This window comes from Protopterus annectens, chromosome 3.part0 (assembly GCF_019279795.1).
Source record: "Protopterus annectens isolate FY-2018-M chromosome 3.part0, PAN1.0, whole genome shotgun sequence".
Classification (NCBI taxonomy): domain Eukaryota; kingdom Metazoa; phylum Chordata; order Ceratodontiformes; family Protopteridae; genus Protopterus; species Protopterus annectens.
Genome location: NC_056731.1, coordinates 166,727,120 through 166,741,741, shown reverse-complemented (window position 1 = coordinate 166,741,741; position 14,622 = coordinate 166,727,120). Strand labels below are relative to the sequence as shown.

General features: G+C 38.3%; 1 protein-coding gene across 1 annotated transcript in view; it reads right to left on the bottom strand.

Annotated features, from left to right (window-relative positions):
* LOC122796296 (NFX1-type zinc finger-containing protein 1-like) overlaps positions 1-14,622 on the bottom strand; it is a 609,414-nt gene that overhangs the window by 435,022 nt on the left and 159,770 nt on the right. The window contains exon 5 of the mRNA XM_044064663.1: positions 6,901-7,059. Within this exon, the coding sequence (XP_043920598.1) occupies positions 6,901-7,059 (159 nt within the window). The remainder of the gene's footprint in view (positions 1-6,900; positions 7,060-14,622) is intronic.

Sequence of the window (14,622 nt, the reverse complement as noted above, 5' to 3'; positions counted from 1 at the left end):
AACAGATGCACATCACATTTATATTTTAGTTTATATCTGTAGCAAGCATCCATCCCAGCTGCTACAGTCAACTCGAGGAGTGCTAAACCGCTTCAGTTATGAAGAATTGCCCCCCATAATTGTCTCCTTTTAAATATATATGAACAGATATTAAGTAATAAGCAATACAACATGGGGAAGACTAAAGTGCTTCAATTTTGCAGTTCTGACCTGTAAGAAAATAAATTACAACAAAAAAAAATAGTCTTCTTTTAAACTGTAGTAATTGCTTGGCACACTTCTGGCAAGCAGTTCCTACAGTCCGCAAATAGAGCTTTAAAGTAGGGCAATTTGCCTCCCTTTAAAATGTAACAACAAGTAGCTACTTTCTTTCATGCCGCATACTTACTGCTAAGCTTATCAGTTCTGAACTGATATATATATATATATCTGCGAGTGTTTGTATAGGGGGAATGCTGTCCTCTTAAACTGTAGTGACTGCTGCTTGCTACAGTTCACATATGGAGGCTAAAGTGCTGCAATTCCAAGTCTAGGTAGGAGGGAAGAGGAAAACAAAAGTTACTACTTTAAAATGTAGCAGCACACAGCTGCTATAGTTTATGCCATATTCCAAACACTAATGCGCTTCGATTGTGATGTCCTGCCATGGGAAAATAAAAAGGCAGCTTTTTTTTCTTTTAACAGTAACAATGAGGAAATCATAAATTCTGCTAAAGGCAACATGAAGACATGAACCACTATTAGGAGCATTCTATGAAATCATAGCGTTAAGAGATAGCTATACTGCAGTACTCTAGTATCGACACCTGAAATATCGGCAGTATACATCTCAACCCTATGATTTCACAGAACGCTCCTAATTTTGGCTCATGTTTTCACCTGCTACAGTCAACTCGGGGAGCGCAAAAATCACTTCAGTTATGAAGAATTGCCCCCCCCAATTGTCTCCTTTTAAATGTAACAGCAAACAGCTGCAGCAGTCTTATGCCACATTCTCAGTGCTAAAGCGTATCAGTTCTGTCCTTCTCTGTGGAAAGATAAAGGGGGAAAAAATCATCTCCTTTTAAACTGTAAACTGCTAGAGTCCACATACAGAGGGCTAAAGTGCTGCAATTTTATTCAAGTATTTGCATGAGGGAAGAGAAAAAAAATTACTATTTTAAAATTGTAGCAGCAAACAGCTGATACAGTTTATGCCACATGCGGACTGCTTCACTTCTAACGTTCTGACTAGCTGGCATAAGGAAGAAAACTCCACTGCCCTTAAACACTTGCAACGAGGAAATCATAAATACTGTTAAAGGCAAGGTGAAGATTTAAGCCATGTTAAATGAAATTATAGAGTTAAGAGATAATACTGCACTGCTCTAGCGTAGTATTGGCACCTGATATATCAGCAGTATACCTCTCAACTGTATGATTTCATATAACGCTCCTAATTTTGGATCATGGCTCACATCGCTATCACATGAAGCTATCAACATTTCTTTGCAAATACCATTTGGGCAATATTGAACTGAGTAAATAAGCCTCAGAATTAGATGTGACCAGAACCAAAGTATAGTTGAGTTACTTTTCCCAAGGGAATGAAAACAGTCCTGGAAAAGTTCAAGTAGGGTCATATGTAAAGATATGAAGGTGGAGAGGGGGTGTGAATGATGACGTCACACTGTGGGTGGTATTATCTGGCCAGACTGGGAAAGTGAAAACAAGGAAATTGCACAAAAAAAGAAGAGAAATGTGCAGATTTACTATCACAGGTCAACTGAACACTACTTAAAGCATGCACTGGTGAGGAAAAAAAAATAACGTGTTCTGGAAGCTGCATCTTTGACACTCTCCCTTTAAGTTCTGATGTTGCTCCTGACTTGAACATACAAATTCCCTCGTGTGGGGTTGAGATCAAGATAAAACAATGTTGCTACGTGTATGATGAGAAAAGAATAAACAACGGATTTCTGTCCATAGAAAAAGTTGAATTGGGAAGTGGTATTTCTGATTTAAGTGCATTGCCTAATGTTTTTAGTCTTCAGGGAAACCTATTTTATGCAAATTCTGTATCTCAAACTCCACTGAAAGGTGGAAGAAAATATTATCTCTTGCTTTGGAATAATGAAGATCCATATGGAGACAAGTGGAATGTGTTTAAACAACCAGAGCTCAACATCACTGTAGACAGCTGTTGTTGTTGTTGTTGTCTTTCGGCTTTTCCCGGTTAGGGGTCGCCACAGCAGAACTCCGGTCCGCTAATGATTGGCAGTAGATTTTCAAGAACGCAGAGGTGCCAGCTCGACGTTCAACCTTCAACTAAGGCATGCCCATTTACGCATGTCTTTCGAACGCCCACCCAACCGTGGGGAGGACATGCAGACTCCACACAGAAGGCACTCCCCGCACTCCAGCTGAGAATCGAACGGCAGAACATCTTGCTGTGAGGCAACAATGCTACCGCCGCACCACTGCAGAATACCAAGTATAATAAACATAGTTGTGATAGCTTATAAAATATGCAAGGGGCAAATGGCGCACCTCTTTTAAGAATATAATTTTGGGCAAAGAATATTTTCTGTCTGGTGGTTTCCATGATTTATAAAATGTGATTCATAAAATTTGAGGGCTTTTCTTCTTTTCTAGGCAGCTATGTTTTTTTTACAGTTTGTTTGAATGGTAAAGTATCTTTGGTAGTGACATTATAGAGAACACATTAGAAATATGATTTGAAATGTACTTGTGGAATATAGCTTTCTAGAAAATGTTTTTTTTTTTAGTTGAAGTCATGCACTAAAATTGGGCAGTGACTGAGATGCAATGGTTTGCACATAAAGGTGTCTAGAATGCTTAGCTTTTAAAGGTCAATAGGCAGCATGTTGACTTGATAGAGATAATGTGCTGGTGTTGGAGATAAGCACATGAATACACAGACACTGTTAAGACTTTCTTGCAATTTGAGTGTATTTCTAAGTCAGTTATTATAGGCAGGATGTAGTATAACATTTATGTCAGTGTTTTGTCTCCTTTTGCATTTGTTGGAGTTAGTGCATTGTTTTCATTTCACTTTACTGTAATTTGCACCTATAATTATATTTCACAGAGCATGTAAGTAAAACTGTTTGAAGCTTTAAATTTGAATCCAGAGATCTTTTCTCTGGGAATGCCTATTGGGAGGGGATTTGCAGTACTGTGGTTTGCTTTGCAAATTTTATTTGTATAGTCAGCAGCATCATTTTTGACTTGGAGTATTTGTACATGCCTCACCATCTATTGCCTATGTGCACCTTAACCCTAATATTTGTTTTACTTTGTTGTATTATGACTGTACTAAAAAGTCACCTTTTTCCTTAAGTTTTTTGGTGTTTGGCCCATGTTATGCTTCAAAAGGACATCTGGACCAATCCAACTACATGGTTAGCAAGTAAAAATAGCCCCCATAAGTAAATAAGTAAGTAATTGGTGAAAGCAGCCCATGTTTTAATATAAGGTTTTTGTAGATGATTTCAAAATGGCATTTAACAGACCAATGTTAAAGCAGATGATTAAGGCAGTGATCTGTTATCAAGCTGTTTCCAGTAGTCCAGGCTTGGATTCTGTTAGAATCACTTTGCTTGCTGATACAAATCTGAGCAAGTCAGTTAACCATTAGTGCTCTGGGGCATTTGTAAAACTGTCCTATGCTCCTCATTGGTCTCCTGGGCTACATGCCTCGTATTTATTTATGAACTACGTTATTAGTGCAGAGGACAAATTGGTTTGTTAACAGAATTCAGAGATGCTGTTAGAGAAAAGAGTAAAGCTCCAAGTACTGAGCCTTACAGAACTCCTGTCAGTAGTGGTAGAGAGATGAGTGGTGGCTACAGGTACTCAGGCTCAAACCCTGTAGGTACAGGTAAAAAGAACCTAAAGTCCCTATCCACCACCACTTGTGAATTTATGCCTCATATTTTTGTTCTGTTCCTCATAAAATCTGTGGTTTTCAGGATTTTTGTGGCAAATCACTGAAGTATTAAATTCACTAAATAATGACAGGCATTTGAATTTCAGACTTCATATTCTTCAGAAAGTAAATGGTAACACAAAACCTTTTATTCTAGCAATTTTCTACGTTTATAAGATCAGTATTTGAAATTTGTCCCTATTTTGGGGTTGTATTCCCCTACTATTGGCTTTGTCCAGTTTTTTGTCCTAAGAGGTTGAGCGCTAAGGCAAGAAGTGAGATCTGAATTAAATATATCCATTTAAGTTTCAGTCTTCCTATCTTTCAGGAAACTGCTGATTTTGCATAGTGGTATGCTGCGCTGACTATAGTGCACAGGGTCCTGGGTTCAGGACTTGGCAGTGAAATGCATGGTAGTAAGACGTTTTATTCTAGCAACTTTCCAAAATTATACAAGCAATGTTTAAAATGTGTCCCTGTTTTTTGGCCTTTTGACCCCCCCCCAAAAAAAAAATTGAAATTGAAAATAAGTGCGAGAAGTTGTACAATATGTCTATGGCTTACACTACTTTCATTCTATATATATATATATATATATATATATATATATATATATATATATAGATATATACACACACACACATATATATATATATATATATATATATATATATATATATATATATATATATATATATATATATCTATATACACACACACATATACATAGTGTGTGGAAGTAGACTTTTATGATCTAAATGTTCTGAAATGGGTACTTTTGTCATTATTGGTTCATGCATATTTTGTTTCATTGCCTAGAGGAAAAATGTTAAAACAATAAATTTAAAATGCACTCTAAGTCTAACAAGTGTGCTGTATTTTACAAGGAATATAATTTAATAAAGTCAGGAAGGTGTATCAAGGAACACATGTATGCTTCTTGTTTTGTGTGTAAGGGGCTTATGATCTGAAAACAGCCCAAAGGTAATCTTTATCCACCACTGGCCAGATGCATTTTCTTTGGATGTGGTGTGGGTTTCAATGCTGTTTCAATGAATGTGAGTTTCAAGGGCAGAGAAGTTTTACTGCTAAGTCTATGTTCATTGTGACACAATATTGCTTTGTTTAGATGATGTCTATTAGTGTTTGTGCATTGTGCTATAAAATGTAAAAATAAAATCCAAATAATCATTGTAGAAGTAAAGCAGTATGCACGCATTAGTGTTTATGGTAAATGGGGTGAAACAGCCAGGTAATGGGACATTGGAATGGCCGTAGGTGGACTCTGGTTCCATATTTTGGTTGTCAGTTCTTCAGTTTGTATTTGAAAATTGGTATCCCACAATTCCATTGGAGTGGGAGGGGTTACATAATTGTGTATGCAAATATTATGTTAATCAGCATACATATTTGTACCTATTTTTCATGGGGCTTGTCCAGATTTTTGATGGTTCCAGGTTGAGAGGTATATATAGGACGTTTAGTGCTGTTTGCACTTATGTGTGCTACAATAATTGCTACAAGGAACCAGATGAAGTGCTAGGCGAATAAGCTAGTTAAATGCAAGAGAGAAGAGAACTGGCAAGCTCTATGGGAAAAATTGAGGAGCAGACTTTCTGGCACCAGTAATACGTTTATGGCTCTCACCTATCCCTGATTTTGTAGAATGCCGCTTATTTTGCCTTACATTGTTGGTATGCCAAACAACTAAGGACTGCAGTCATTAAATAATGGCATACACTTGAGTTTCAGACTATATATCCCTCAGAAAACGCATACTAAATGCAAAATTTTTATTCAAGCAATTTCTAAGTACATAAAAGCAATAGTGAAAATCTGTCCCTGTTTTGACTTTGTCCATGACAACTCAGCTAAGAAGTTGAGAGGTATGGTTGGAATGTGTAATAGCCAAAGACACCATAGGCTGTACAAATATCTGCACCAGATCTAGAGTGGATTTCAGACCAAACTCACTACTGCTCAGCTCTCAGAATTGCAAGACATCAAACATCTACTAGATGCATAGGCCCTGAGATGCAAGCCCTAGCAGGAGAAAACTAGACGAGCCCCTCATCAGCTAAGGACTGCTGACCTGACTAGCCCTGGAAACTAGTAACAAAAGGAAGATCTTCAATCCTGAGCCTCAGACTCCCCATTGCCATGTACTACCCATCCATAACCAGATGGCACAAGGGACTGACCTCTGAGATAAATGTGTTCAACCCCAAGTTCAAGCCAATCAACTAAAGATGGGATGGCATAAGATTCTCATTATAAATCAGCCATTATGGGAGCCAAGGCCATGCTTCCCTGATCTCAAAAATATCATTTGAGACCAAAGACTGGTTAAAGCTCAAATCTTCATTGCTCAATAGTAATCATCAGACCACTTGGATACCAGACTTAACTTGAGAATGCTCAGACTTGGGCCTACACTTTGAATACTTGCATTGAAGTGATGTTTTAACTTATACCTGGGGACTGTAAGAAGGACCTTGCCACCCATCATCATGCAAAGAACTTCTGACCAAAACTATCTTTGTAAAATGCGCTAACAACTTTTTTGTATACAATGCTGAACAGCCCAGCTGAACCAATGACCACTGTGGCAATTATCACTACTGTCTTCTTCCTGATACAGCACATGCAGTGACAGGTTAGGTTTTCACAAATAACTTGATGGTCATGTGGACACTTACTCAGATATTTACACATGTAAATGTCAAATTTTACTTGTGATAGCAAGGACTGAGATCTGAACTGTGCAAGCAGCAAAAAAAAAAAAAATCTGGTGGGCTCCATGGCTGAGTGCATTTATGTAGCCAGTGCATTACCTCATGTAGCACATCAGATAAACAAAATGCAAATTTTCTGACTGGTACAGAATGAATATCCATACAAGATCTGCCAAAGATTGTCTTTACAGTTAGACTATCAATTTTGACACAATATGTATTTCTTTCACTTGCCTTGGTCTCTCTGTGAGTTACTTTTATCATTGTGCATATTTTCAGAGCGATTTGAGCTACTGTCAGGTCTTCTACCATGAGAATGCTGGTGATACTGATGCCTGTCTTCCGAAGAATTCTGACTGCTCCTGCCTCTGGATTTTTCCCTTTGTGGTCCACCTGAAATTTTTAAAAAGCCTTAAGAAATCAGGTGTTTAACAAACTTTGACATTACTAAGCTACCATGACAAAAATATGGATTTTGTGAGTAATTAGACCCTCTTCTACTAGTAATATTTATTGTATGCCATCATAAAAGCAGAATTCTAGCCCACACTCTGACATTTGGAAATTGGAGATAAGGGCTTCTGAATCCATTTATCAGTAGATTAATTCAGTCAGCAGTTTATCAGGTTATATCATTATAAATGTCCACATTAATCCTAGATATCTAAAACAATATGCACACATACTTAGTTCTAAATATCAAATGCAACACATCCAGGATGAATTATAGACTCCTTAGATGAATTCCACTTACTTTTATCTTAGCTTTTCGTTTAGCTGCTATGATATCTATAGATGTTTTCCATCAACTGAAAATTATGACAAATAATTTTTTGACACAGTAATATTTAATCAACACTGCTTCTAATGTTTGAATTGACAACTAATGTCCACCGTAAGGCCCACTCCCCGAGTAGTCAGGGGGCCCTCACATGGTGATAGGATTATGTTGGAATAGCTTGGTAAGGAGTAACTGGAGGATCCAGTGTATGTTGATGTGGTAAGTGGAGGAACAACCAGAGGACTACCTGAACCAAATAGGGAGCTGCTTTAAATATTTGAATATATATATATATATATATATATATATATATATATATATATATATATATATACATACATATACACACGCACACATACACACACACACACACACACACACACACACACACACACACACACACACACACACACACACACACACACAAACACATATATCTGATTTAGATTTTTACTGACATCAAAGCACACTGTCATGGTCCAGTCTTGAGACATGTACTCTACATAATCAAGCAAGCCACATCCTGACATCTATGGAAGCACACAAATCACTTTCTACACAATGTATTAATTTACCGACATAAACACTGCCATGATGGATGCACATTATTTCTGACAGTTTTATTAATTTATTTTATTATTTATCTTTCTGATTCGATCATTGATGCCTAGTAACTGGTGTAAAGTTTCATATGTATTAGAAATCGAGGAAGTGCCAACATTATCCTAAACAATGAATACATATTAATATTTTATTTCCCTACTAAAAATTCTTACTCTGTTCATCCATAACATAAACCTGGTCCCTGAAATACTGTTATTTTAGTAGAAGGGAGTTCATATCACTTATTTCCAGCCTCATCTATTAGTACTGTCACTACCAAATGTGTAACTTGGCTAGATGGAAGAAATGAAACCAAAAAAAGTATAGTTGTAACTCAGTAAACAAATAGCTAGTCTACTTTCACTTCCCTCATCCTAGTCAGACTTTCCTACTATAGCCATGTCATGCTATAAACACTCCTAACAATACTTATCTATAGCAGAAAACCTTTTTCCTGCATTACAGGCCCATCCTTACTGTTTAGCAACCAACACAAAATAGACAGAATTATTGCGGTGGTGGTGCTGCGGTAGCGTTGTCGCCTCACAGTTAGACGTTGCCCGTTCAATTCTCAGTTAGAGCGTCTTCTGTGTGTCGACATGCGTGAATGGGTGTTCCTTCGTTGAAGGTTGTGCGTTAGGCCCGGCAAGCCAGCACATAAAAATCTACTGCCAATCATTAGCGGACCGGAGTTCCGCTGTGGCGACCCCTAACCGGGAAAAGCCGAAAGACACAATTAAAATCTAGTTTCATGGATTTATCCAGTATAGACATATTCTACAGTTATTTCATAAAATGGGCACATTAATTTGCCCAAGTGTTTCACCACATTATGTACTGCCACATCATGGCCTGTGATAATGGCAATACAAAAAGTATGACATTGCATGACAGTTTCAAAATCACACTGCAGGACAGAACTGCACAATGCTGACTTCATAAGTTATCGTCTAAAACCTAATATACCTATTTACCAGGTAAGACTCATTAGACATAAGTGCCTCTTTTTGAAGGTGACCTGAGAGTTTTGGATAATGGTTTACTTGTGATTTGGGAAACTAGAAGATGTAGTACATCACATAATCAGCCTATACAGCAGTATATTAAACCAAAAGCATCAGGAACAGCAACGATGTATACCAAAGAAAAATGAAGACCAAAAACACCAAAAATCAGGAGAAAACCAGGTCTTTTAGCATAAAATGATTTAATTCGCTATTCGTCAAAGGCAACTTCATCAGAAATACAAATCACAACTACAAAAGCACACTTTAAATACTGTCAGCAAGTGAACAATTAATTTTGTAACAAGCTATCAACACATAAAACAATTACTCTGTTAAAATAAGCCATCAATTAACCTAATCCCATAAACTACTATTAAATACATTTAAATAAAACTTTTTTTTTAATGTTAACTTTTCTGTTTTTTTAAAAAACATTTTATATTAACTGTGTCACTCAGCCCTGGATGTATGTAGGAAGCCAATCTCAGTTGCTATAATGCTTCTTTCTGTTCCACTTTGTTCCTATAATCACCTCCCCTGATGTCCTTGTTCACTAACTCAAGAACCGAGAAAGTGAATTTTTTTCCATTTGATGCATGTGATGGAATGTTTGTACAAGGCATTGTTAACATTTTTTGTTCTTATTGCATACAAATGTTCATGAATACATGTCCTCAAACTTCTAGTGGACATTCCCACATAGAATGCTGGACATCCACTACACATAGCCAAATAGACAATACCTTCCCTACCACAATCTAATCTACCTGGAACAGTAATACTAAAGTCAAGATGTTGCAAGAAAATATAAGAACCAGTGTGGCTGTACCTACATACTTTACATCCCATACAATTGTGCATACCTCTGTTGTTTACTCCTAAACAACAGGAACCATGACCCCTCTCCAACATGTCCTTGATGTTACAATTTGTCTTATACACAAAACAAGGCACCTCACCTAATACATTTACAATATCACCATTGCCTAAAATGACTTTCCAGTTCTCATTAATAATTTTATGAATCTGGTTGTTGTCCAAACTCATGTCCAAACAAAACCTAGGTTTGCTTGGACCTTCACCATTTGTATACATTTTTTTTGTGAAGCCTTTTACCAAAATGGGGGGAAAATCATTCTCCCTTCTAGAGATAATCTCACTGGCCGCTCTGTCCAATAAATCTGCAGGATAACCCCTATCCAAAAATAACCTTTTGATGAACTGGACCTCCTCTAAAAAGGTGGTGTCCACAATCATCCGTGAAGCCAGGATGAACTGACCACGGGGAATGTCCTTTTTAGTAAAGGTGGGGTGGTTACTTTTGTAATGCATATAACTATTACAAAAAGTATCTTTTCAATGAATACTACTGTAAACCTCATTCGAGATAGCTTCCCACCCAATAACCACATCCAGAAATGAAACTTCCCGACCAAAATCACTTAAAGTGAAAGTTAAAAATTCAGTAGCAGCACTTAAAGCATCTACAAAACCATCTACACTAAAACCTTCCTTCTTAACAATGAAAAACAGGTCTACAAACCTTTTATAAAAGATGACCTTGTCATATGAATCCACACTAGGCAAAATTTCTAACTCCCACCACCCAAGAACCAAACTTGCATAAGTGGGACCCACAGTAGCACCCATAGATACTCCTGACAATTGTTTATAGAAATTACCATTGAACATAAAATAACTATGCTCCAATAGTAAGCGTAACAACAAGGTGTAAGTGATCACACTGTGATTACTCAAATTAGTGTTATCATCTTCTTTCGGCTTTTCCCGTTAGGGTTCACCACAGTGAATCATCTGTTTCCATTTCTTCCTGTCCTCTGCATCTTGCTCTGTCACACCAACCACCTGCATGTCCTCTCTCACCACATCCATAAACCTTATCTTAGGCTTTCCTCTTTTCCTTTACCTAGCAGCTTCATCCTTAGCATCTTTTTCCCAATATGCTCAGCATCCCTCCTCAGCACATGTCCAAACCAACGTAATCTTGCCTCTCTGGCTTTGTCCCAAATCTTCCAACCTGGGCTGACCCTTTAATATATTTACTCCTGATCCTGTCCACCCTCGTCACACCCAGTGCAAATCTTAACATCTTTAAGTCTGCCACATCCAGTTCTAACTCCTGCCTTTTTGTCAATACCACTGTCTCCAGCCCATATAACATAGCTGGTCTCACTACCCACTTGTAGACCTTCCCTTTCACTCTTACTGGTATTCATCTGTCACAAATCACTCCTGACACTCTTCTCCACCCACTCCATCCTGCCTGTACTCTCTTCTTCACCTCTCTTCCACACTCACCATTACTCTGAACTATTGATCCCAAGTATTTAAACTCATCCATCTTTGCCACCTCTACTCCTTGCATCCTCACCATTCCTCTATCCTCCCTCTCATTCACACACATATATTCTGTCTTAGTACTGCTGACCTTCATTCCTCTTCTCTCTAGAGCATATCTCCATCTCTCCATGGTCTCCTCCACCTGTTCCCTACTCTCATTACAGATCGCAATGTCATCTGCAAACATCATAGTCCATGGGGACTCCTGTCTGATCTCATCTGTCAACCTGTCCATCACCATTGCAAATAAGAAAGGGCTCAGAGCTGATCCTTGATGTAATCCCACCTCCACCTTAAATGCATCTGTCACTCCCACAGCAGACCTCACCACTGTCACACTACCCTTGTACATATCCTGTACCACTCTTACATACTTCTCTGACACTCCCGACTTCCTCATACAATACTACAACTCCTCTCTAGGCACCCTGTCATATGCTTTCTCTAAGTCTACAAAAACACAATGCAACTCCTTCTGACCTTCTCTGTACTTCTCCATCAACACTCTCAGAGCAAACATCGCGTCTGTAGTGCTCTTTCCCGGCATGAAACCATACTGCTGATCAGCAATTATCACGTCCTTTCTTAACCTAGCTTCCACTACTCTTTCCCATAACTTCATGCTGTGAATAATCAGTTTAATCCCTCTGTAGTTACTACAGCTCTGCGCATCACCCTTACTCTTAAAAATCGGTACCAAAACACTTTTTCTCCATTCCTTAGGCATCCTCTCACTTTCCAAGGTTTCATTAAACAATCTGGTTAAAAACTCCACTGCCGTTTCACCTAAACACCTCCATGCTTCTACAGGTATGTCATCTTGGCCAACAGCCTTTCCATTCTTCATCCTCTTCATAGTTATCCTTACTTCCTCCTTGCTAATCCATTGCACTTCATGATTCGCTATCCCCACATCATCCAACCTTCTTGCCCTCTCATTCTCTTCATTCATCAACCCCTCAAAGTACTCTTTCCATCTCCTCAACACACTCTCCTCGCTTGTAAGTTTCCCTCATTAGCCTTTATCACCTTTACCTGCTGCACATCTTTCCTAGCTCAGTCCCTCTGTCTAGCCAATCGGTACATGCCTTTTCTCCCTCCTTAGTGTCCAACCTTTCATACAACTCTTCATATACCTTATCCTTAGCCTTCACCACCTCTCTCTTTGCCATCCACCTCATCTCCTTATACTCCTGTCTACTTTCTTCATCTGTCTGATAATCCCACTTCTTCTTTGCCAACCTCTTTCTCTGGATACTCTCCTGTACTTCCTCATTCCACCACCATGTCTCCTTGTCGTCCTTCCTCTGTCCAGATGTCATACCAAGCACCTTTCTAGCCGTCTCCCTTACTAGCTCTGCTGCAGTTACCCAGCTATTTGGTAACTCTTCACTGCCACCCAGTGTCTGTCTTAACTCATCCCTGAACTCCACCTCACAATTTCTCTTTTTCAATTTCCACCATTTGATCCTTGGTGCTGTCCTCACACTCCTCCTCCTCTTCTTGATCACCAACGTCATCCTACAAACCACCATCCTATGCTGCCTAACTACACTTTCCCCGGTCACCACTTCACAGTCTCCAATCTCCTTCAAACTGGCCCTCCTACATAAGATATAATCCGCCTGTGTGCATCTTCCTCCACTCTTGTATGTCACCCTATGCTCCTCCCTCTTGTTAAAATACATATTCACTATAGCCATGTCCATCCTTTTTGTAAAATCCACTACCATCTGACCTTCTGCATTCCTTTGTTTAACACCAAACCTACCCATTAAATTAGCATACTTGACCAAAAGCCACCTAACAAAATCAACACCTGCTTCTTGGGGAATACAAGTGAACAGTGAAGTCACATCAACTGTGAGCATCAAAAACTGTTAACTGCCGTTATCCAAACTGGAAAAAAACATTCTTAAATTTTCTAACAAATCCCAAGAATCGGCAATATAAGATGGTAACTGCTTCATATATGGCTTCAAGACATGATCTAAGTATAGGGAGATGCAATCTGTGCAACTTCCTGAAGCAGAAATGATAGGCCTGAAAGGGGGATTTGTAATGCTCTTATGTAGCTTAGATATTCCAGAAAGTACACCTATACAGCAGTTTACTAGTTTTAAAGTTTATACACCATGGCATGACAGACATAACCTGGCAGATTACAAAATATAGCTCACACTTTACTTGCCAGAAATAACCACTATTTTCTTTCATAATGAATAAACATAAAGGTCACAATGCCTTGGTTTTAGTTGTGTTTTTCTGCATATTATAAACATACTTGTGACATCAGTGTGTCAGTTTAGAGAAATCCTAGTGTTGTACTCAAGGATTATATAAAACCTTGTTTACCAGAACACTCTGCAGAAGTACTCATCTGGGGTGGGGTGCTGATTTCCACAAGCAGTTTCATAACAAAATGGAAATAATCAATAAAAAATAATTGAAGCAATAGGGAAACAAGATTAAGGCCAACAGCATCCAAAAACTGAAAAAAATAAAAATAATAATTGTACCTTAAACTTTGAAGCAGCACTCCTGACCCTGCATAACTATACCCTAAAATGGCCTAATGGGGTCTGCCATGTTGCATGGTTTCATGATACAGTCAAAGCTTTTGGTTCCTTGATGTCATTTTATAGTGACACAGAGTAAACTTGTAATAACAGTATCAGTTTAATTTGGTCTTCATTTGCCACTGACTTACAAAGACAGTATTACAGTTTCTTACTTTGGCCGTCAGTATCAATGTTTTCGGTGTCTTTGATTCTTTTGATTTTTATTCGTGGTCAGCAGTGACACAGCACTTTAAGCATCATTCATATGAAAAGCCTAAACGACTAACTGAGTTTGTTCCTACTTTCAAACTCAGAACTGCTGTTCTAAGCCACAATTTCTAGCTAAGGTATGAGAAATTTTACACCTGTGACTAAAAATTAAACTCAGGTTAACCTGGCAAGTATCACACCTATAACAGATTTTTAAAGGATCTATGGCTAGAATTGGTGTCACTGATATAACCGTCCCTCTCCCTAGTCATTGTCATCTGCCGCCAGTAAAGACAATGCAACAGATGACGTGATGAATACTAGAAGAAAATGCATGCAATTTTATATAAAGTGCTATGTAGAGACTACAAAATCAAATGCAGACATAAGATCAAGAAAGTAATATGCAACTATTTCATTATTTCTCACTCAA